At 37.9% G+C, this 25,946-nt stretch overlaps 1 protein-coding gene across 1 annotated transcript; it reads right to left on the bottom strand.

Moving 5' to 3' along the window:
• Window positions 1–8,430: 8,430 nt before the first annotated feature.
• Window positions 8,431–18,864, bottom strand: LOC125067761 (titin-like). Its single transcript, XM_047676511.1, has 3 exons — window positions 18,443–18,864; window positions 11,927–13,459; window positions 8,431–11,878 (listed from the first exon to the last, which is right to left on the bottom strand). Exons 1-3 carry the CDS (start codon window positions 18,854–18,856, stop codon window positions 8,558–8,560), a joined length of 5,268 nt encoding a protein of 1,755 aa, XP_047532467.1. The 5' UTR covers window positions 18,857–18,864; the 3' UTR covers window positions 8,431–8,557.
• Between the last annotated feature and the right edge of the window lie 7,082 nt (window positions 18,865–25,946).

Below are 25,946 nucleotides of genomic sequence, written 5' to 3'. Positions count from 1 at the left end.
AGATTTAATAATTGATGTTAAGTATATTTTTTTATTGTGAATGACCAGCATTGACGTATTTCACGATCAATATAGTGCTTTAAGAAAAATATAATCTTTCCAATCACTTTTTGGAATACACTCGTAGCTTAATTCCAAAAATTATAAATTTAAAACCAGCTTTGTTTGAACAAACTTTATTAATACGAAACATTTCTTTCCTTTTTCCTGCATTTTTTAAGTTCGTGAAAGTTGTGTAAATTTTCAATTGATATACATATTAATTAAGGTATACGAAGTCTCTGTTTTTTTATTCAGTATGAAGTATTGTTAATGTACCTTTATTAAATAAATAATTAAATATTATTACCCGACTACGGGGAGTTTTATTTGCAGGCTATATGTATCTATGTAATTTCATGTGTTTCTGTATATTTTCTAAATTACCCGCAGCAATTCATGATACAGATTTAGAATGATTTTTCCAGCGTGATAAAAAAAAATAAGGTACACGACTACACTCTAAACTTCACAATATGTGTTTTAATTGAAATATTCTATAAGTTATCTACTTTTTAGGTGAAAAATAATTGAATAGTTGTTAGAGAAGAATTTCGGACGAGGATACTTTCTTGTTTCGGACTTTAGAAAAAGCGAATTTTTCCGTAGTCGAGTTTTAGTTTAGACTAAGTTGGTTTAATCGTTTTTAATAATTATTATTATTTATTTATATTATTATTTAAGGTCGTTTTAATGAAGGAGAAAACTAAAACTGAATCATTCGATCATAATTTTCCTGATAGTTCTAAAAAGTAAAAACGCTATTTTGTACATTTTTAAAATTAGGTTTAAAGTTAATTTAGTAAATGTCACTTCCCAAAAGCACCGTTATGACACTTACGCGCTTTTTCCTATTCACTGACGATATACAAATCGATAAAATAAAATAAATACATGTACCAAGTGCTCTTTAATAAGACCAAGGATAATTCAACAATAAATGTATATTATACAACGTTATCCGTCGTGTAATCTAATAAGCTTATTAATATAATACAAGGCGCTACGGTGTAATAATTTAAAGGTAATGCTGACAATGGCGACGTTAGCATTAAACTGTCCAGATCTGATGACCGAACAAAAGAATTACAAAGGCATAAAGGTCTTGAAGACAGTCAGCAAGTGGGCCACGGGTACAAGTATTCACTTGGATAGGAAAATGTACGTATAATTGTATAGTTCACCTCTAAAAGTTGAATCTTGAAGATCTATATACATACATGTGTTTCTGTGTTACCTAATTCAAAAAAACAAATAAACCACTAATAAAATTTAGATCGGAAATGCGCGCTGCATGTAGGGGGTTTAGTATCTAATACGTCACAGACGTCTGCCGATGGTTTTGCTTGTATTTTATGATTATGAGCCCAAGTCTTCGTCCGCGTTTGAATTAAAAAAAAAAAAAAAACTTAAAATTTTTAAAATAATAACTTTTTTATTATCACTACCTATGTAGTAAATATCTTTACATAGTATAAAACAAAGTCGCTTTCTCTGTCCCTATGTCCCTTTGTACGCTTAAATCTTTAAAACTACGCAACGGATTTTGATGCGGTTTTTTTTAATAGATAGAGTGATTCGAGAGGAAGGTTTTTTGTATATAATACATAGATAATATAGTTAAGTAACACTGATAATTTTAAAAGTTTCTAATGTGATGTCGTAAATTTATACATTTTCTGCGCTTACATTGCAAACGCTGGCTGGAAACCCTACGAGATAGATCAAAATAATGTACAACACATTGTACACCTTAAATAGGTTTTCAAAAATGTCCGCGATCTCTTATGGCTAACCCACAATAACCATTTTTTATTCTTTACTTTTTACGAGAAATAATGGCTTATTTTCGAAACAATTTTAAGAAATTTAGCATTAATCCTTATCCAATTAACTATCTTAAATACATTGTTCATTTAATATAGATCAATATGACCTTTTACAGCAAGTAATTTAAATGAATATTTTCGAAGATATTACAGATTTAATACGCAGGGACATAGCGGTTTGTATTGTCTAATGACTGAAAAAACTACATTTTTTAGTATATTTAGTGTCAGTCACCCGTGCGAAGCCGGGGCGGGTCGCTAGTTAAGTATAAAAACAAATTATTCACTTGATAATTGAGTGGTGCTTGTCTGTGATCTAAATGTTCCACTGGGTCATCTCGGCTTTGATTTTTGAATATCGAATGTGACTTTCATGTTGGTTATATATAGTATACCAAGTTTTATTGCCCGATTCAATGTTCGAATGTTTCTTCGGTCGAGTGGATATCTTATTCGGCTGCCGGGCGGATAAAAGTTATTGGGTTGTTCTTTCAAGATTTTCTCAGTAACTGCCGGAGGCGGGAAGTCGGCTTTGATACACAATCGTGTCCTCAGACATAGGCTTCACGTTTGATCTTTCTCTCGGCTGGTGTCGGACGTCTCATTAGTTTATAATATTGAGGGAATACAGAGTAATATTTCCATCAGATATTCTACCGCCAAATAACAGTACACTGTATTGTTGTGTTCCGGTTAGAAGGGTGAGTGAGCCAGTGTAATCACAGACACAAGGGACATAACATCTTAGTTCCCAAGTTTGGTGGCGCATAGGTGATGTAAGGAATGGTTAATATTTCTTACAGCACCTTTGTCTATGGGCGGTGGTGACCACTTACCATCAGGTGGCCCATATGCTCGTCCGCCAACCAATGCCATAAAAAAGAGTATATTTATCTTTATACACATCATTTAATTTGTTAGTGTGTTAATGGTGTGCATCGCCGATATACGCAAAGGGTATCACTAATATATTGAAGAAAGTTCCGTGTTCATACCAATGTTTCTCGTGTATACATATTTTTGGCGTTCAGTGTACCCTTTACTCATGTTTAATATTTGTGATTGTATTGAAGAAACGATATTAATTAACAGGCATTATAGAATACATATGATTCTCATAACTCAAGTATAGTTTTAAACCTAATGACCTTGAGAAAGGTTCCCTACCCACTTAAAATAATTTCGGAGTCTGTTGAATTGTGTTGATACAAAGTAGTCGTGGTCCAGTGCTCTGCTCCACTAGTGGCTTGCCGGAGATCCTCTCAGGTGACGAAGGTGAAGTTTAGTGAACTCAAAACTATAGCAAACATGAGCGTATTGTGTAAATTTTACTTAAAATATGATATCTCTCTACTTTATAAAGTTAAATATATGTACCAATGAAAATCTCATCAAGAATTAAGTAGAAGTATAACTTCATAGTTAACAGACAGACTTTATACCACCAGTATTTAAATATGATTAATATATACATAGTATATATAATTTATACTATACATATATACCCTTTTGTTCGCGCCTACGACTACTAATTTAAATGTATATATAATACAGATCATTGATTTAATTTTAAATAACATTAGTTTCTATATAATCAACCTTTTTTTACAACATTTTTTATAAAAAAGAATGTGTCAAAGCGAGTGTGCTGTTTTCTTTCTTTTGTTTTTTTTCACTTACTTATAAGCCATCTTATTAACTAACGATACAAGCTGTACGAGATTACAAAAATATATTATACTAGTTTTTGAAGCAAATTTTGTTTTATTGAGTTCGGTATCGGACTCCAGTGTCTAAGTAATAGACACCTTTTCTATATTAAGCAATTCACTGATGATATGGTTTCCATTATCTGCGCCATCTTCGTACGCGATAGGAATCAAGTCGATATAATTTTATTCAATTTTAAAACTACTTAAAGATATATAAAGTATCGTTGTAACGCGGGACACGTCTGCAATGCATTTCATTTATATTCGTGCAATGAGGAAGTTAAGTTCATTGTTTCATCGTCTGGAGTTCTGGACAATGATGATCTGTCGAACGTCTATCGGTGGACAGTGAATACGCTGCGCTATACCCTTATAAATGTTTAGAGGCGGAGAATTTTAAATTAAAATATAAAATAGTAAAGGTTTTTTTTTTTAACGTAGTAATTGGCGTTCATGAAAAAATAATAAAATATTACTTAAATTGCCAACGAGCCACCGACCTTGGGAACTAGGATTTTATGTCCCCTGTCCCTGATGTTTCACTGGCTCACTTACCCTTCAAACCGGAACACAACAACGATTGCTGCCTGGTGGTAGAATATCTGATGAGTGGGTACTTACTATCAATTTTTAATGGTTATATTTGACAGATAATTTAATACGCATTATGTTTGAATAAGATTTCGGGTAACTTTTCCGCCTCTCAACAAAAACATTTTTTACAATTACAGTCAGTTGAATCCCATTGGATTCTACGTCGTATCCGTAGACGTGCACCACGCCTCGAGTCATCGGAACAGTTGCTTCAATTATTATTTTTTGGTCGAAGCGATTTATTTTTAAATCTTAATTGGGTAAATGAAAAATATATACACAATGTTCAGAAAAATGCAGTTGTAGTAAACCCTAACTCTGTATCGGAAAATCAGCAATTTTTAAATCGAGGAAATCAGTAATCGAGACTCGGCATGACATGTTTTCATTAAATAAGAATATTTAATATTGAATAATTATCATCGTAAATACGGAACGAGCCACATATAATTGCAAAATATTAAAAAACCCGCCAAGTGCGAGTAGAACTCGCGCACGAAGGGTTCCGTACCATTTCTATAAAACGGCAAAAAATCATGTCCCCCTAACCCCTTAAATATTTATTTTATTCTGTTTTTTTTATTATTTGTGTTATATCGGCAATAAAATACATCATCTGTGAAAAATTAAAGTATCTAGGTATAACAGCTCCTGATAAACGGACAGACGGGTGGACGGACGGACAGCGGAGTACTTACTTTTTTATTCTTTGGGTACGGAACTTTAAAAATTCCGTACCGTACTGATATTATTTGTAAAAATCGCTAAACCGATATATTTATTATTATTGTTGTTTAGTTTTTAATAGAAACAGTAATCTAATTGCTCAATAGTTGGTGTTAAAAAAGGACTTTAGTGTTCACATTTATTGTTAACTTACTTGGAACTTACCACACATACACAATATATATTATTTTGCCAATCAGTTTGCTGCTTGGCACAGCAACCAGTGAGCCAGTGTAACTACAGGCATGGAAATAATAATTAGTCGTGTGTCGACATGCGACCTTCGAATCCCGCGACGATAAGTATTATAATACTTGTTATTATACTAAGTTGCTGTGACGTCAACGTATTAAATTATATCTCTAATAATATATGAGAAAAACACAAAATAAAACAATCAAATACATTCACTAACTTTTGAACTGTTAGAGGAAGGCGCCTGTGCCTGTGACTAGCACGGACGCAGACGTTCACTCTGTCTCAAAAATGTATAGCATTGTACCTACATATTATAATGGTGGTTTTATATCAAATTGAGACGGACAAATTGTACTGGCTTTTTGAATTTTTTTTTTTTTTATTATTTATGATTACTAACTTAGCCATAGAATATATTTTTTAATTCCAATTTACAACATCATAAAACATTATAGGAACTGTCGACATGTCAAACGTTGTCGTTCCGAACTGTTCATTCACAATTTTTTTTAAAAATAATGTCGACTAAAGTAAAAGGAGATCGTGCGGCGAGCGGGCGAGCGGGTACGTCCAGCGTTCTCGCGTCGCTTCGTTGCCGTTTTTACATGTTATCGAACTATTTTTTAAATTTCACTATTTTATTATTTTTTTTCTATACTTGTACCAGCCTTAAGGAGCATTGATGACGTCAGCGCCACTCAACATGTATTATCTTAAATTGTATTTTATATCTTAACATAAGCACTTACTCAATATATTGTAATAAAATGTTATCCCGAGGACGAAACACCGGAAAGTATTACTTAAAGATAAAAGGAAATTACTTGGACAGAATTTTTATATCATAATTGTAAAGTGTTTCAAGTAGCAGATAAAATACCTTGCCTCTGACTACTTAATTCCTTTCTCAGGTAGTGTAATGTCATGTTTTATAAATCCTGAACTAAATGACAAATTCAACGAACGTTATAAGAAAATATCAATGAGTCATATGAAGTTGGGGGGATTTTCTGTCAATAAATTCGTAGAGCAGTTTCATTTAGATTTCACTAGCGATCCGGCCATTATTGGCCATCATTATTTCGCTATATATTTTATTTAAATATGATGGTAAACCCCCTTCAAGGCTTAGTAGTAAGCCTCCTTTTATTATAAAAAAAGGCCTTTGACCACCAGTGGAACTTTTACCGGGTATTACTTTTATTTGTTTATAGAGATCATGAGGCCATTTGTAAATTACATGTGACTATAGGAAGTTATCTTAAAATATACAAACGCAAGGAAATCTAGATGATAAAAAACCTCTTATACTAAGTTCTGAACCTTCTCTATCTCTACAGAGAAGTATTGATTTAATTAAGAACTAAATTACTAATATAAGGAAACTTACAGTTCACTTGTTTAACAATACATATGTTTTATATAATGTTGGTTTCGACGGTAGAATCTATGACGTTTCATGCCCACATGCCCAATTTAACGAAATAATTTTATACGGTTTTCGTCCAAGGACGGAGGATTCATAAATTTCAGATTTTAGAGTATAATTCATACAGGTTTTGAATAAATTGGCTGAAATATAACGATGGCCGTTTATGAATGGAACAATAATGCGAACTTTACTGGCGCGTGCCGTTAGAATTATAATTATTTACGATGTAAACGTTTCATATAGATTCCTATTCAATCAAAGCGAAGCCTGTAACAGTTTAATGACTCTTGATTATTAATACATTCGTGCGACTTTGCAATACCACAATGACCACAAACGATGATTGAAGAAACCCTAGATTTGGTGGTCTCTTAAAAAACCGCGGCGTATCTTTTATTATGACCATTATCATATTTTATACCGTTATAGCCAGGCCGGCGTTCCAGGCCCCCCGGGTTCAACGTCCATTTGGGTCTTTATTATGTTCGACCTGGTTTGGATTTCTATTGGCCGGCTAATTTCAGGGCTGTTATTGACAGCAGAAAACGTGGACGATCGTTTTTTTCTAGCAAGCGTAAGTGCAGTATAATCGTTGATCGATTGTAACGATATGCGTAGAGCACACTATTGAGAGTATGCAGCATGGGAGGCAGAAGAATCCTGAACCTGACGCCCGTTTAAATTTGGCGCTCCTATAGCCGGCACTGCTTATAGCGTTGCTTGGCAGTCAAAGCTACACTAATTATACTATACAACTTAATGTGACTTGATGAACGTTTAAGATAAAATTTAGGAGTTATTGTTCTGGAACAAATATACATATTTAAAATACAATTGGCAATTATGTTTTAATATCGATTTGCTATTAATTTATTTTTATGAATTATGTATTTATATTTATTATACGGATATCTGTACTAAAACGGAGGAAATACTAGAAATATTGAATACTAGCTGTTACCCGCGGCTTTGCTTGCGTAGAATATTAATATATTTACAAATCAACTTAAAATATTAAATGCAAGACCTCTTGGTATACCACATTGGTGTGTATTTTTAGAGTAGAATATCCAAAAACGCTTAAATAAGTATTCACACATTTTTAATTGGGAGCCCAAAAATAAAATTTCATGCTTCTAACTTCAAAATGACGGACTTCCAGACTAACCTGTATACAATATGTCAACCCCTACTTTTTCCCTTTAGGCGTAAAATATCAAGAAACGCTTAAATACGATCAGTATCCCAAAAAAAATGATGAAAATTATCGCATTTATGACAAACTTATATAAACTATACAAAATAAATACACGTATCTACTTAATATTATTTTCCGCGTTAAGTGTTCTTCCTTCAGTTACTATAAAAATCAACTAGTTTCCAGTCTTAACGTCGTACAGTTAATAAGAATTTTATCCAATGCTACTTTTTTATAAATGAGTTATAAAAAGTGTCGAAGTGCCACAACACATTCACACACGGTAAAAGTCAAACTAAATGTAAAATTAATGTTACGCTATTAATTTAGTTAATCGTAAAAGGAGGAAGTCATTTTTATTATTTACATATCAGGCATATATGGACTTAATCCTCTGTCAGTCGCGGTTGCACCAAATTTCAATAAAAAGGTATATTACGATTTTTCAAATTGCATGATTGCAAAATTATTATTATTGAATCGACTTCTGTTTAATTTCAAAATAAATATATTTGGTGCAGTAAAACCCGGTTGCATTAGAGCATGCTGTATGTATGTTGTTAATTTATAATTTGAAATACTTTAAGAATTTGTTATTGTCATGTTATAATAAATTCACTAGCCTTTTCTTTTAAAATATTTTAATTAACTATAAATTCAAAAATATCTTGAGAAATACTTATTTAATACCTATAACGAATTTCATCTTGTTCTTGAGATTGTTTTTTTTATTTCTTTTTTGCAGTTAATCAGTTATACTAAGCACTAGTTGTTAAAGAATGGAATTATTATGAGAATAAAATACATTCCAGTATTCACAATAGAATTTTTATACATAATCATAAATCAAGGAATTGCGACGAGTATTTCTTATACGGGGAATCATTCTCCTGGGTCTTATATCATCAATTAAAACGTGGTTATTTTCTAGACCTCTTATTTTACCTATGTGATATGCTCCTACTATTAACACTAACACCACTACACAGGACCCCACAGCTACCAACGATATGGTCATGGGATTCCAAAAGCTTGTTTTTTCGTTGTTAGTTGATTCCTCTGGTTGTGGCTCAGGCTCTGGCTGAGGTTCAGGCTCTGGCTCTGGCTGAGGTTCAGGCTCAGGCTCTGGCTGTGGTTCGGGTTCCGGTTCAGGCTCTGGCTGAGGTTCGGGTTCAGGTTCCGGCTCTGGATGAGGTTCAGGTTCAGGTTGTGGCTCGGGTTCCGGTTCAGGTTGTGGTTCCGGTTCAGGCTCAGGCTCTGGCTGAGGTTCGGGTTCAGGTTCCGGCTCTGGCTGTGGTTCGGGTTCCGGTTCAGGTTGTGGTTCCGGTTCAGGCTCAGGCTCTGGCTGTGGTTCGGGTTCAGGTTCCGGTTCTGGCTGTGGTTCGGGTTCCGGTTCAGGTTGTGGTTCCGGTTCAGGCTCAGGCTCTGGCTCAGGTTCAGGCTCTGGCTCTGGCTGGGGTTCGGGTTCTGGTTCAGGCTCAGGCTGGGGTTCAGGCTCCGGCTCTGGCTGAGGTTCGGGTTCTGGTTCCGGCTCAGGCTCTGGCTGAGGTTCAGGCTCTGGCTGAGGTTCGGGTTCTGGTTCTGGCTCAGGCTGAGGTTCAGGCTCCGGCTCTGGCTGAGGTTCGGGTTCTGGTTCCGGCTCTGGCTGTGGTTCCGGTTCAGGCTCAGGCTCTGGCTCAGGTTCAGGCTCTGGCTCTGGCTGGGGTTCGGGTTCTGGTTCAGGCTCAGGCTGGGGTTCAGGCTCCGGCTCTGGCTGAGGTTCGGGTTCTGGTTCCGGCTCAGGCTCTGGCTGAGGTTCAGGCTCTGGCTGAGGTTCGGGTTCTGGTTCTGGCTCAGGCTGAGGTTCAGGCTCCGGCTCTGGCTGAGGTTCGGGTTCTGGTTCCGGCTCTGGCTGTGGTTCTGGTTCTGGCTCAGGCTGAGGTTCGGGTTCTGGTTCAGGCTCTGGTTGAGGTTCAGGCTCTGGCTGAGGTTCAGGCTCTGGCTCTGGCTGAGGTTCGGGTTCTGGTTCTGGCTCAGGCTGAGGTTCGGGTTCTGGTTCAGGCTCTGGTTGAGGTTCAGGCTCTGGCTGAGGTTCAGGCTCTGGCTCTGGCTGAGGTTCGGGTTCTGGTTCAGGCTCAGGCTGAGGTTCAGGCTCCGGCTCTGGCTGAGGTTCGGGTTCTGGTTCCGGCTCAGGCTCTGGCTGAGGTTCAGGCACTGGCTGAGGTTCGGGTTCTGGTTCTGGCTCAGGCTGAGGTTCAGGCTCCGGCTCTGGCTGAGGTTCAGGTTCAGGCTCAGGCTGAGGTTCAGGCTCTGGCTCTGGCTGAGGTTCGGGTTCAGGTTCCGGCTCTGGCTGTGGTTCAGGTTCAGGTTGTGGCTCGGGTTCCGGTTCAGGTTGTGGTTCCGGTTCAGGCTCAGGCTCTGGCTGAGGTTCGGGTTCAGGTTCCGGCTCAGGCTGTGGTTCAGGTTCAGGTTGTGGCTCGGGTTCCGGTTCAGGTTGTGGTTCCGGTTCAGGCTCAGGCTCCGGCTGAGGTTCGGGTTCAGGTTCCGGCTCTGGCTGAGGTTCGGGTTCTGGTTCCGGTTCAGGCTCCGGCTGAGGTTCGGGTTCAGGTTCCGGCTCTGGCTGTGGTTCAGGTTCAGGTTTTGGCTCGGGTTCCGGTTCAGGTTGTGGTTCCGGTTCAGGCTCAGGCTCTGGCTGAGGTTCGGGTTCTGGTTCAGGCTCAGGCTGAGGTTCGGGTTCAGGTTTTGGCTCAGGCTGTGGTTCAGGTTCAGGTTGTGGCTCGGGTTCCGGTTCAGGTTGTGGTTCCGGCTCAGGCTCTGGCTGAGGTTGTGGCTCGGGTTCCGGTTCAGGCTCAGGCTCTGGCTGAGGTTCGGGTTCAGGTTCCGGCTCTGGCTGTGGTTCAGGTTCAGGTTGTGGCTCGGGTTCCGGTTCAGGTTGTGGTTCCGGTTCAGGCTCAGGCTCCGGCTGAGGTTCGGGTTCAGGTTCCGGCTCTGGCTGTGGTTCAGGTTCAGGTTGTGGCTCGGGTTCCGGTTCAGGTTGTGGTTCCGGTTCAGGCTCAGGCTCCGGCTGAGGTTCGGGTTCAGGTTCCGGCTCAGGCTGAGGTTCGGGTTCAGGTTCTGGCTCAGGCTGTGGTTCAGGTTCAGGTTGTGGCTCGGGTTCCGGTTCAGGTTGTGGTTCCGGTTCAGGCTCAGGCTCCGGCTGAGGTTCGGGTTCAGGTTCCGGCTCTGGCTGTGGTTCAGGTTCAGGTTTTGGCTCGGGTTCCGGTTCAGGTTGTGGTTCCGGTTCAGGCTCAGGCTCTGGCTGAGGTTCGGGTTCTGGTTCAGGCTCAGGCTGAGGTTCGGGTTCAGGTTCTGGCTCAGGCTGTGGTTCAGGTTCAGGTTGTGGCTCGGGTTCCGGTTCAGGTTGTGGTTCCGGTTCAGGCTCAGGCTCTGGCTGTGGTTCGGGTTCTGGTTCAGGCTCAGGCTGAGGTTCGGGTTCTGGTTCAGGTTCAGGCTGTGGTTCAGGCTTCGGCTCTGGCTGAGGTTCGGGTTCTGGTTCTGGCTCAGGCTGTGGTTCAGGTTCAGGTTGTGGCTCGGGTTCCGGTTCAGGTTGTGGTTCCGGTTCAGGCTCAGGCTCTGGCTGAGGTTCTGGTTCCGGCTCAGGCTCTGGCTGAGGTTCAGGCTCTGGCTGAGGTTCGGGTTCTGGTTCAGGCTCAGGCTGAGGTTCAGGCTCCGGCTCTGGCTGAGGTTCGGGTTCTGGTTCCGGCTCAGGCTCTGGCTGAGGCTCAGGCTCTGGCTGAGGTTCGGGTTCAGGTTCAGGCTCAGGCTGAGGTTCGGGTTCAGGTTCTGGCTCAGGCTGTGGTTCAGGTTCAGGTTGTGGCTCGGGTTCCGGTTCAGGTTGTGGTTCCGGTTCAGGCTCAGGCTCTGGCTGTGGTTCGGGTTCTGGTTCAGGCTCAGGCTGAGGTTCGGGTTCAGGTTCTGGCTCAGGCTGTGGTTCAGGTTCAGGTTGTGGCTCGGGTTCCGGTTCAGGTTGTGGTTCCGGTTCAGGCTCAGGCTCTGGCTGAGGTTCTGGTTCCGGCTCAGGCTCTGGCTGAGGTTCAGGCTCTGGCTGAGGTTCGGGTTCTGGTTCAGGCTCAGGCTGAGGTTCAGGCTCCGGCTCTGGCTCAGGCTCTGGCTGTGGTTCAGGTTCAGGCTCAGGCTGAGGTTCAGGCTCTGGCTCTGGCTGAGGTTCGGGTTCTGGTTCTGGCTCAGGCTGAGGTTCAGGCTCAGGCTCTGGCTGAGGTTCGGGTTCAGGTTCCGGCTCTGGCTGTGGTTCAGGTTCAGGTTGTGGCTCGGGTTCCGGTTCAGGTTGTGGTTCCGGTTGAGGCTCAGGCTCTGGCTGAGGTTCGGGTTCTGGTTCAGGCTCAGGCTGAGGTTCAGGCTCCGGCTCTGGCTGAGGTTCGGGTTCTGGTTCCGGCTCAGGCTCTGGCTGAGGTTCAGGCTCTGGCTGAGGTTCGGGTTCTGGTTCAGGCTCAGGCTGAGGTTCGGGTTCAGGTTCTGGCTCGGGTTCCGTTTCAGGTTGTGGTTCCGGTTCAGGCTCAGGCTCTGGCTGAGGTTCTGGTTCCGGCTCAGGCTCTGGCTGAGGTTCAGGCTCTGGCTGAGGTTCGGGTTCTGGTTCAGGCTCAGGCTGAGGTTCAGGCTCCGGCTCTGGCTCAGGCTCTGGCTGTGGTTCAGGTTCAGGCTCAGGCTGAGGTTCAGGCTCTGGCTCAGGCTGAGGTTCGGGTTCTGGTTCTGGCTCAGGCTGAGTTTCAGGCTCAAGCTCTGGCTGAGGTTCGGGTTCAGGTTCCGGCTCTGGCTGTGGTTCAGGTTCAGGTTGTGGCTCGGGTTCCGGTTCAGGTTGTGGTTCCGGTTGAGGCTCAGGCTCTGGCTGAGGTTCGGGTTCTGGTTGTGGCTCGGGTTCCGGTTCAGGTTGTGGTTCCGGTTCAGGCTCAGGCTCTGGCTGAGGTTCGGATTCAGGTTCCGGCTCTGGCTGTGGTTCAGGTTCAGGTTGTGGCTCGGGTTCCGTTTCAGGTTGTGGTTCCGGTTCAGGCTCAGGCTCTGGCTGAGGTTCGGGTTCTGGTTCGGGCTCAGGCTGAGGTTCAGGCTCAGGCTCTGGCTGAGGTTGTGGCTCGGGTTCCGGTTCAGGTTGTGGTTCCGGTTCAGGCTCAGGCTCTGGCTGAGGTTCAGGTTCTGGTTCAGGCTCTGGCTGAGGTTCAGGCTCTGGCTGAGGTTCTGGTTCAGGCTCTGGCTGAGGTTCAGGCTCCGGCTCTGGCTGAGGTTCAGGTTCTGGTTCAGGCTCAGGCTGAGATTCGGGTTCTGGTTTAGGCTCTGGCTGAGGCTGAGGTTCAGGTTCAGGTTCGGTATCTGCCTGTGGTTCAGGTTTTGGTTGAGGCTCAGGCTGTGTTTCAGGTTCTGGTTCAGATTCCGGCTCTGGTTCAGACTCGGAATCCAGCTCCAGCTGTGATTCAGGTTCCGATTCAGACTCAAGTTGGAGTTCAGGATTTGATTTATCAGGATTTACATTCAGATCTTTTATTTGTAATTCTTCCAAAAAACTGTCAGTTTTTTTAATAGGATTTTGCTTTGATAAGTCTACGGTATCACGTTTAACTTTATAATGAGTTTTTGATTCAGCTTGAACTACCGTGTCTTGTTTCGTTATAATTGCATTTTGACCAGAATTTAGTTTCACATCAGTTAACCCAAAAGGGTCTAGTAAGATAACGTCATCATTATTGCTTAGACCTAAGAAGTTAATCTGAAATAAAAAAAAATATGTATATATATATTATATGTCGGCGGGAAACCAAATGTTTAAGAAAAACGAGCCCGGAAATGATTATTTTAATAGTTAAAAGCCGTTTTATTGTTAAATTAATAATATTTAGTGAATTCTGAGATGTTAAATTAGTCTGAGATGTTTTACCGTTCGTAAATAGGTGTTATATTGAGTGAATAGTTCCCCCCACCCATTTTTGTTATAAAAGGCCGAACACCCGCCGGTATCGGGAGGCTTGTCCAAGCCGTCGAAGCGATCGGACGACCTGCTAAGCTTGGAATAAATCAAAGAAGAATTTTTCCTGCGTTTAATTTCATACCTTCGATGATCGATAGAAATCCAAATCCTGACATTCTTGACGTCAGCAATGCTGACGTCATGTTTTTTAAAAACAAGCTGAGACAAGGCACTCCGTCATATATTATTTAACTTCATTTTATTCATAAATGAGAATTTGTTTTTACACTGTAAGAAATTTTAACTATTATGAAAATTGCCAATGCGGAACAAACTGAGATGTTGCCCCTTTGTGTCTGTAGTTAAACTGGCTCACTGACCTTCAAACCAGTACACAACAGTTTTGCTATTTAGCGGAACATGTTTATTGTGGGGCTTCTAACCAGACAAGCTTGCATAAAGCTCTTCTATTAAGTACGTGAAGGAATACTGAGATATAAGGTCCTTACATATGTCCTTACATAGTACGTATTTTGTCTTTTTAGCATTTAGAACTAAATTATTTTCCAGAAAACTTTATTCCATTTATAGACACCTGTTGAATTCTTTGATTCAAGTATGAAGCAATGATATCCAGATCTTTACCATCAACACCGTAATGTTTTAGCATTTACAAAAGCCGTTTCGTGCTCCACACAATCAAATGCTTTGGATAAATCACAGAACATGCCAATAGCATACTGTGATTTCTCCGACACATCGTATATATATATATATATATATATATATATATATCTAAGTAGTGGGATGAGTTGGTTAGCGACCTCTATTAAAGCCGAATTATTTACTATAAAATATATATATATATATTTTTTATTGTATAGGGGGCAAACGAGCAGGAGGCTCACCTGATGGAAGTGATTACCACCACCCATGGACATCTGCAACACCAGGGGGGTTACAGGTGCGTTGCCGGCCATTAAGAAATAAGTGCGCTCTTTTCTTGAAGGTTCCCAAGTCGTATCGGTTCGGAAAAACCGCCGGCGAAAGCTGGTTCCACAGAGTGGTTGTGCGAGGCAGAAAATGCCTTAAAAATCACGCTGTTGTGGATTTACGGACATCTAAGTGGTGCGGGTGAAATTTAGAATTTTGTCGAGATGTCCGAAGGTGGAATTCAGCTGCCGGGATTAATCCAAACAATTCCTCGGAACACTCCCCGTGGAAAATTCGGTAGAAGATGCAGAGTGATCCAACATCTCTACGCAATGCCAAAGGATCGAGCAGATCAGAAAGGGCTTGATCGTCGATAATTTGAGCTGCTCTACGTTGGATACGGTCAAATGGAAGGAGCTGGTACTGGGGAGCACCCGCCCAGAGGTGAGAGCAGAGTCTTAGGCGATGGGCCGACGTTAAATACTGTCTTGCCTTGCTGAGCATACCTTTTTTGATGCCAATTTGGCTTTGCCTTCCAGTTGACCGCGGAACTGTACGAGGCTCGAAACATCGATGCCAAGTATTCCGATACTAGCTGTAGCGGCTAACGGAATGTTTTTGAATCGTGGAGATACGACGAATGGTGTTTTTTTAGCGGTTAACGCGCAAACTTGCGTCTTTTTGGGGTTGAAATGGATTAGGTTTAGCCGGCCCCAGTTCGAGACTTCGTTTAACGAAGACTCGATTTCAGACACAAGTTTGTTCCGGTTTTCTTCGACGGTGTATGAGGTGTCAACGGTACTGTCGTCTGCATAGCAGTGAATGTTCCTGATTTGCAACAAGTCATTGATATACAGAAGAAACAGAGTGGGTGACAGAACGCAGCCTTGTGGAACACCAGCGTTGACGAATTTTTGGTCGGAGCATGCACTGTCGACAACGACCTTGATGCTCCGATCTGCCAAAAAGCTGGTAATCCAACTGCATAATTTCCCGGGAAGCCCATAAGAAGGAAGCTTCGAAAGAAGCGTTTTGTCGCCACACGCGATCGAAGGCCTTCGCTATGTCCAGACTGGCTGCTAATGCCTCCCCCTTGCTCTCAACTGCTTCCGCCCATTTATGAGTAAGGTAAACTAGAAGATCACCGGCTGAGCGACCCCGACGGAAACCGTACTGGCGGTCACTAATCAGCTGGTACTCCTCTAGATACCGCAGGAGCTGACAGTTTACAATGGACTCCATTACCTTGGAGAACAAGGGGGTGATGGCTATAGGCCATATATATATAAATAGTATTTATACCAAAGTGAACCAGAAGTTAAACCGACAGAAGTATAGAAATAGGCCTTTAATTACACGGAATGAAAATTCGTATTAAAAAAATTCAACGTTACATTCTGGAACATTATTAGTTAGTAATTTATTGGCTTCTGAAGTATATGATGTTAAGTGAGAAGTTATTTTATTGGTATTTTATCGAAAAAAGTTACAAAAGCATTTGTTACTTCCAAATCCAAATATTACATATCTATTTCAACAGGTTAATTCCATACGTAAAATGTTCTGTGTAGGTTTACCGTAAACACTGATTTATTACAACCCAAGTAACCTAAATTTTATCATCTGAATTTATTTATATGAGGCGTAATTTTTTTTCTTATATAAATAGATTAAGTATGAATACAGAAAAATTAAAAAGTTTTCGAATAACGCATAACATGTTCCACAAAGGTAGCCTCAAGATTTCACTGCTTCTCATTGTATAATTTATAATTAATTGATTGATTATTTTTACTCTTATAGATGCCATTAGTAGCCCAGTCGCTCAATTTCGATTTTACATTTGTATAATAATACAAAAGGTTTTAATTTTAAATATATTTTCAAATGAATTTAATATTCATTTTAGGAATTATGTATAAATTTTATCTTATTTTTACAATTTTTAAAATTTTTATATTAAATTAAGAAAATAATATGTTCGTCATTGCAAAGTTATGTCGATCAGATAAATTTACATCTGTCAAAAAGATCAAGCTATCTTGTACAGGGTATGTCTTTTTGACTATTACTATATTTAATATGAAATTAATTAAAATAATAAATGTCAAAATTAACACAAAATATTAATAATATATACTATCACATTAGCAATTTGTCTGTGAAATTTAATCAGTGTGTACATAGTATCCTCTGGTAACTTAAATCTAGGCGTGAATTTATTTATCGTTGATACAATGATAAGTCAAATATTATGTAAACATAAATTCAGATGCCATGATTCTGTGCCAGATGTACAGATTAGGCTATTTGAATATAGTTAGACAGGACGACATCTTTTATAGTTCACAGTAACACATTTCTGTGTTTCAAAAAAATTTAAAACTATAGTTTATAATATTGTAGTAAATAACATACTATTTAACCAAGCCGGAATAGGATTTGCGATTGAAAAAAATATAAGTACCAAAAAAAGTATTTTTAGAGAGATATTTTTTGAATTTAAATAACGAAAATATATTTATTAGTCTTTTATCATAACCGATGATTGCGGGTTCAAACCCAGGCAAGCACCACTAAATTTTCATGTGCTTAATTTGTGTTTATAATTCATCTCATGCTCGCCGGTGAAGGAAAACATCGTAAGGATGTTCCTAATTTCAACGAAATTCTGTCGCATGTGTATACCCCCAACCCGCATTGGAGCAGCGTGGTGGAATATGCTCCAAGCCTTCTCCTCAAAGGGAGAGGAGGCCTTAGCCCAGCAGTGGGAAATTTACAGGCTGTTAATGTAATGTAAATGTATGAAAACAATAATTGTACAATATGAGTTTCTTTCACCAGTTCTTCTCAGTGGTGCTATTACGGTTATAGCATAGTAACTGTTGCAGTCAAATATTTGTTGCGGATTGATATCAAATAAAAAAAATAAAACTCACTATAATTATGGACCTATACAGTAGCATAATACTGATTTATTGACTGTAACACTTATCAATCCGCAACAAATATGAACTATGCCATAAACACAAGTCCGAGGTGTTTCTTTCTGAGCCGGTGGTAGATTTTCGACTATTAATAAGCAAGTGTATCACTTCTATATTGAATAAAGATTTTTGACTTTGACTTTGAGTCTACATTTTCGTTTTCGGGATTTGTACCCTTTCGCACAGTTGTATGTTTATTGAATCACTCGTTTGTTTTCATTTGTCATTTGTTTTTGTTTAAATACGATTGGTTTCATTTTTGAATGTTTTAATTAGATAAATAGTTTCTAACCCAAGCAAATAAAAGACGCGTGAAAAATATCGCGAATATAATCGTTAGCGAATGTTACAATATCATATTGATTAAATAATCTTTAAAAATCCAATTTTGACAAAACGAGTATTTTTTTTTGTTAAATAAAATAGACGGTCGAGCTAATTTTACCATAGCATTGGTGCCGTACTTTCAACCATTCCATCCAACACCAATGCGCCACCAACTTGGGAACTAAGATGTTATATCCCTTGTGCCTGTGGTTAAAGAAGCTCACTCACCTATATAATATGATGAATGGTTGGTACCGATTCAGACAGGCTCGCACAGATACCACAAATTACACCTAGCTATGTATAAAAATCTCCATCAAACAAATTTAGAATAATCAAAACCATTTTGTCTCTTGGGTAGTATAACAAGAATTTGAAATTTTAATGTAATATTTTATACCGTCTAATTTATTATATTTAAATGATGCATGATTTTTTTAACTGTCAGTGGCTTTGTATTTTAGATTTTATTTTTTATTTTACTTTTGTGTAGTTGTGAAATCTAAGGTTGTCATTATTTAGATGTAGTTTTACTTACGTATCCAACGAATTCCTCATCAATATTTAGCACAATTGTATTCCACCCATCATTATATCCGTCATTGAACTTATTGTAGTCATAAGTAACTCTCGAAGTATCATATTGATCAAATATAGTAATTATCAAACCACTTTTATCTGAATCCAGTCTGAGATAGGCGGATAAACTGAGATGACCGCGTGAAAAATTCAACAAAAATGTTGAGACACAGCTCGTCGTACCGCTTTGTATGCATATCGAGTTCTCAAAAGCTGGTTTGATTCCATATGATTCGTAGTCACACAAAAACCAAGAGGTTTTTGCTCCACAGTTCCTGTCACTTAAGCCACGACTGAGTTTGGGATAATTATATTGTTGAAGATTTACGTTAAGTATTAAGCAAAACAGAATGACAAATTGAAGATTTGACATTTCTTTAGTTCACTTGCACCACCGCTGTTAAAAATTACACTGACTTGATATTTTATGATTATATGATTTTGACGTTATAGTCTGATAACGACACTTTACAATAAAGTTATCTATTATTAGTTATTTGCCCCGATATCGCACGGAGTCAAATAGGGAGTTGCAATCTATTGATTAATTGCCATAAGGTTATAAGTAGTTTCCTTTTTTCCTGTAAATTACCGGAAGAAAGAATCAACATGAAGCAATTTGCTTGCTTTTTCAATATATTTTTTATGTAATATGTAAATATGCTATGTGCTAAGTCCCATGTGCCTGCATGTGGAATATCTGATGAGTAGGTGGTACCCAGATAGACGGGCTCACTCGGCTTAAAAAAAGTTAAATAAATTACTAATTGAATAACAATAATAAACATTTATTTGTTTAAAACATGTAGCATAAAGTCGTTAGAGGATTTAATTCTGAACAAATGTGTAATGCATTTGTTTAGAAGTACAAAGTTCTTCATACAAATGCAAACATATTCTCTGAACTTTTCTCCTTCAGAATGTTTTATAACACGTTTATAACCTTTCAATAAAACTCTAATTGAGTTATCTATTTGCATCGTATATTATTTTAATGTAAGTTTATTTATTTTTATTATCATATGTATAATCATCCTTAACCTTATCGTGAACTGATTATTTGACATAAACTTTAAATTGGTTGACAAATGTAAAATTGTCTGCGGGCACTCCTCTATATAGTTTAAAAGAAAATCGTTTCTGGTATCTGTACGCTTGGATCTTTTAAGCTACGCAGAGGATTTTAATACGGTTTCCTTTATTGAGCAGAGTGATTCAAGAGGAAGATAAATAATAATACATCCATATTATAGATGAGAAAAATCGAGTAAATCAACTTTCCTTGCCGGAAAAAGCAATGATTTTTATTTTTATGGTTGTTCTTCGATCTGAAAGTTTTGTATAAGCCCAGGTGAAACAGGTCCCTGATTGCGTAAGCAACCTGATTACTTGATCAGGTTTTTTACAGAAATGCTCAGTAGTGTCTGTGAGCACCTAAGCTGGTCTTGCACTGTTTTACTGTTCGTATCGGATTTGCCGTCTGATCTGCCGTGGATTATTCTTATAATCCACGGCAGATCAGACGGCATAGGAAATAAATTGTGCACTTGTGTGTTTAAGCGCAGCCTTGTGCGCTATGGTACGTCACGAGCCGTTGGGCGAGTTTAACGCGAGAAGGGCTGCCGAAATAAGTCATAAGGATATCATAAACTAGTTTTTTTTTAATTAATATATATGAAATCATAGCTAACTTCCGTTTATTTTTTTCTGTCTACCTGACTATTTAACTACTTAACTTTATTTGTCTACCTGATTGAATTTATTGACAAAGGTGGACCTAGTAGCCTTCTACATTAACTAAAAATATTTGACATTTACTGAGCGAATTGAATTTTAATTATATTCAAACAGACATTCTCAACTTCAGATGGTATTTTGTGAAAAGTAAACCTTATTAACAAGCAGTACTGATGTCTGGTTATCTGATCGGTGGTGTTGTGGTCTTCGTTATCAACTCCGATTCTTAAGGAAAATGTAAGATTTGTTGATAAAAATACAAAAATCCCCCTAGAACTGCCCATAATATTTGTGTTCCCAAAATTCTTCATAGATCTGCAGAGCTGGATTTTGAAAAATAGAACCAATCCGGTGGTATATAATTTCAATTTAATTTAAGGATTTTCTAAATCTTTTTGGAAGTTGGTTACAAGTGATGCGCGTCGAATATACATGTTTTTTTTTCAATTGGTAGTTAGGCAGGCTAAAGGGGCACCTGATAGTAAATAGTCACCACCGCCTACAACACTCGGTGTAAAAATATTAGTCATTCGTCATATCGCGAATGCGACGCCAACCTTGGGAACTAATATATATGTTATGGCTGTGTCTATAGTTAGACCGGCACACTGAGTCTTTAATCGAAATACAAAAATACTGAGTATTGCTACTTAGCGATAGAATATCAAATGCATGGGTGGGTCTTGAAAAGTTGCAACCTTACTTAAATCATCTCGTTAAGATGTTTAAATACAGTCACCCTAAATGAAAAACATTTTATTATTCTAACAAATCTTGAACTGAATTTCTGAAATTTCTGAATTTGAAAAGGGTTATTGTATTTTGGTAGAATAAATGATGAGCGGCTGGTATCTACCCAGACGAGCTTGATCGTAAAGTTGAAAGTATCGTCGCTTGCCCGTATGGTACTTAAACATTACTTATCGGATTGAGATGCGACTTATGGTAATTACAAAAACTGTAGAGTTATTCATAAATTCAAATCATTCGTAATAAAATACATTAATAAATAAGCATATTATTCAATGCAAGATTATATAGATGATAAAAAGTGTGGAGCTATTACTTGTTGACTTCCAAGCAGTGGCGTAGCTATCGTAGGGCCAGGTGGTGTAGTGCACCAGGGCCCCTGAGCTCTGGGGGCCCTCTAACCTAAGCTATGAAAAGAGCTTTGAATAGAGATGAAGTATAAATTTAACTTACTAATGATATGTTCAACTCACTGTATCCTGTATCCCATTCTTATTACTATCTATAATTTTGAATGCCTATATACGTTAAAGAGGGGGCGAGGGCCCGATTCTTTTTCTATGCACCGGGGCCCTTACCCAACTAGCTACGCCACTGCTTCCAAGCAGGATATATTATATATATACATATTTAATTGTATTTAATTACTATGACTTTTTATTTTAAATGTTTAAAAAGAGTAACTACTGAGTTTCTTTTTGGTTCTTCCCGGTAGAATCTACATTCCGAACCGGTGGTAGCTCATTTTGTAAAATGACCATTGAAAAGTGCTTGTAAAATCCTACTTGAATAAAGTATATTTTGATTTTGATATACCGGGTACAGTTTTTTAATTATTTTTTTTTATAAGAATTGTCTACCTACATATTTTTATACAAATAATACTTAATTAAACACACTACTGTACAAATCATGACCACTCGAATTGGTGGCAAGAAAGCATTTCCCCGTTTGATCACATTGCTATTTTGTTTTTTTTTTTTATTTGTACAGTTACTTTCGATTCGTAGATATATACCTACATATGTAAGTACTTCTCAAAGAAATTAACGCATTAGACAAAAAACACATACACTTTCGAAACAAATATTTCGTGTCAAATTAGATTAGAGATTAAGTATGCAGAAATATTACTAATTTCAACTAAAAGTACTTGAATTGTTTGTTATCATTCTTCGCTTATAAAATTAGTTTAACTTAAAAAAACATACGTGTACCGCCATCTATTATCGCCTATATATCTTTTATTTTAAATCAGTTGTCTTAGTTCTACATGTTCGCAACAGATGGCACTAGTTGTATGATATGAAACTATGTATAACTTTGTATGGGCTTTGTGCAAGCCCGTCTGGGTAGGTACCACCCACTCATCAGATATTCTACCGCCAAACAGCAGTGCTCAGTATTGTTGTGTTCCGTTTTGAAGGGTGAGTGAGCCAGTGTAACTACAGGCACAAGGGCCGTAACGTCTTAGTTCCCAACGTTGGTGGCGCATTGGTGATGTAAGGAATGGTTAATATTTCTTACAATGCCATTGTCTATGTGCGGTGGTGACCACTTACCATCAGTTGGCCCATTTGCTCGTCCACCTATAGATATTACAAAAAAAATATCTATTACGCATTTGCAATACTAATAAATATGAATTTCTTAAAGAAGGACGAGGCAGGGATTGTGAGGTATTAATTGATTAGGTACTTGATTATTCAAGGAATTACCGACTTGGCAGAAAATATATTATTAAACAAGTTATTTGATTTTAGATTATATTTGAGTGAGGTTATTAACCCGCGGTTTCTGTGTACCTACTGAAATACGAAAAGAATATCACATTATAATTTTTATATTACGAATCGGTAAGTTTTTATTTTGCTTCGAATTAAATCAAATCGAAATATACTTTTTCACTTTAAAAACGTCATCGTACAAGATTCAATAATCATATAATGAAAAATAAGTCGTATTTTTTATCACATTTATATTAAAGAAACGAATACCTAGCCCCTGAACGTCAAAAGTCAAAAATCTTTATTCAATATAGAAGTGTTACACATGCTTATTGATAGTCAAAAATCTACCACCGGTTCGGAATTTAACACCTCGGACTTGAGAAAAACCGGCGAAAGAAACTCAGCGGGATATTTTTTTTTTTTCATTTTCATGTACAATAATAATTATATTTTAATTATTTGAAATGAAATGATTGTCACTAATTTTATTAATTAAATCAATATTGTATTATTCATCTAAAACATAGTAGTCTCATTATTTATATGTTTATATTATTTGAGATATGATTCTTTATGTTGAAGAAAAGAACGGTCGAACATCGGCTCAACGTCAAAGTGAAAAATCTTTATTCAATATGAATACACCTGATTATTGATAGTCAAAAATCTACCTCCGGTTCGGAAATAAACACCTCGGACCCGAGAAGAATTGGCGAAAGAATCTCAGCGGTGTTTTGTTTATTTTCTAAATATCATATTTTACTATTATTGTTTTCATACACTAACAATAAATATATCTTCGCTATTTAAAGCAGTCGATGATTATTATTATTATTTGTGGATGTCACAATTTCTAGAAAGATCATTTATGTTTTTGCGCACATACATAACATTATCAAAACCAACAACATTTTCTGTTTGGCATGTCAGGTATGGATCTATTCTATTGAATTATCACGACCATACTCTTAAATTTGAGGCGGGCGAAACTGCTAAGTACAGTACTTACGTAATCATATTATATACTAAAACCTTATTAATGCTCCTCCATGCTCCATCTCCTGGTATAGCTTTTATATATTTTGGCTTTGAATATATTTTCAGTTAGGTATCCTCATTTATTACTGATGATGTCGTCCGGCCGATTTCGATGGGGACGTGACGGCGTGCTTTCCGAGGCACAAGAGTGTACACTCCTCCAAATTCCAGACTCACGGCTGTTACTGAGAATTTTTCGATAGAAAAACCCAAAAACTTGCCATTGGTCCGTCCAGGGGTTTGAACCCAAAATCTCTGGATTTGTGGCCTTATATCTAGCCACTAGATCAACGAAATTCATTTATTGCTATAGATGATACAAAATGGCTGATACATACTCTCCCGAGTCGGCTAAAATTAAAGCTAATGTTCGAGCCCACCGAACATGTACTATATTGTCGAATTCAAATGTAAGAGGAGTAAGCATTAAGAATAAAAACTTTAGTTTTGAATGGACATCAGTGGTCGAAATCTATATAATTTTTGGTATAAAAAATATAAATAAAGCGTTTTACTTTATACAATATATTTATGATAAAAAAGCGTGTACTATATTTATATACTATATTCTATATTTGTTGATTTCTAGGCAGTATATTTATAAATTCAATTGTAGTTTATTGACATTATCTATAATTCAAATGGTGGAAAAGAGTAACTACAATTTTTTTTCCGGTTCTTCTCGGTAAAATCTGCTTTAAATATCTGTGGCAGGTTTACATTTTATTTAACACTGTAAACAGACGATTCAAAAATGGTTTCATTATTTGAATAAAGAATATTTTGATTTAGATTTTCGGAATCTTAATTGTTGATTGAATTGACGCCATTGAAGATGTCATTTTTGAGATCGGCGAAGTTATCGTCGAGCTTACACTCGAGGTAGACTTTGGAAGTAAAATTGAAGTTTATAAGTTAAGTGGTATTTTATTATTTATAAATATCAAGCCAGAGCAGTTTTAGTGCATAATATAGCAGATGTATTTGTAAATGCTTAAATCAATAGTTTTTATTATTTTAACTCCTCCTGCCATCAGAATATACAATTCGTTCTTCGTGAATTCACGTGGTGTATCGGCTTAATCACTAGATTCATCTGTAAAAATACTTTATCAAAACGATAACAATTATATCAAAATCTATAATCAAGATTGTATCTATAATGAGTTCATTGTTATTTCCCAATTTTAGTAAATTATATTAATTTCAAACTTAGCCCAAAGATATCGCAATACTGGAAAGGTTTTACTGTTTAAGATAATTTCGTAGTTAATTACTAACTCATTGAATATTTATTCTGATAGACTTTCCGAAGTCTTAGGCAAGTTTCATTAGGATATTTTATTTTAATTAGCTCAATAAAAATGGTATCATTTTATCAATTCAAGATAACGTCTATAATATTCAGGTAAATCTGATCGTTTTCGATAGTATGTCAAAATTATTGAATACTTTTCGTTTGAGGCATATTCGTATCAAGATTGAATATATTCTAGAAAGTGCATAAGAATAATGACTGTACAATTATTGTAGATTTAAATGTTTGTATTGAGCGTAAATTGTGCCTTTGGTTAAAGCCTGGCTGCTTGTATACGTAACAAGAATAGGAAAATCATACTAATTGAAATATCAATATTCTAAATTTAAAGCAGGTAAAAACAAGCGAAGCGCAATCACTACATAGTGTAAAACAAAGTCGCTTCCCGCTGTCAGTCTGTCCCTATGTATGCTTAGATCTTTAAAACTACGGTTTATATAGATAATATAGTAGAGAAACATTGATAATTTTAGAGGTTTCTAATGTGATGTCGTAAATAAACACTTTTTTTTTGCTTATATTCCAAGAACTGGCTAAATTCTACGAGATAGATTAAAATAATGTTATACAGTATTGTACACATTAAAAAGGTCTATCAGCATTGTATCCATGCGAAACCGGGGCGGGTCGCTAGGTCGCTAAAATCATAAGTATGTAACATGCATCCGTAAAACGCGCTGTTTCTTCTGGTGTGAGTTTTAAGTATATTGGTTTAGAGTAACTACTGAGTTTTTCGCCGGTTCTTCTCGGTAGAATATACTTTGCAAGTCGATGTTAGCTTTACATTTAATTCAGAACATGAGCATGACGATTCTAAAGTGCTTTTATGAGCCTACTTAAATATAGAATATTTGATAAGGAGTGTTTAAAGGTACAGAAAAAAATATGTC

The sequence above is a fragment of the Vanessa atalanta genome, chromosome 12 (genome assembly GCF_905147765.1).
Source record: "Vanessa atalanta chromosome 12, ilVanAtal1.2, whole genome shotgun sequence".
NCBI lineage: Eukaryota > Metazoa > Arthropoda > Insecta > Lepidoptera > Nymphalidae > Vanessa > Vanessa atalanta.
The sequence above is the reverse complement of the archived record's forward strand: the minus strand, read 5'-3'. Positions and strand labels throughout refer to the sequence as shown.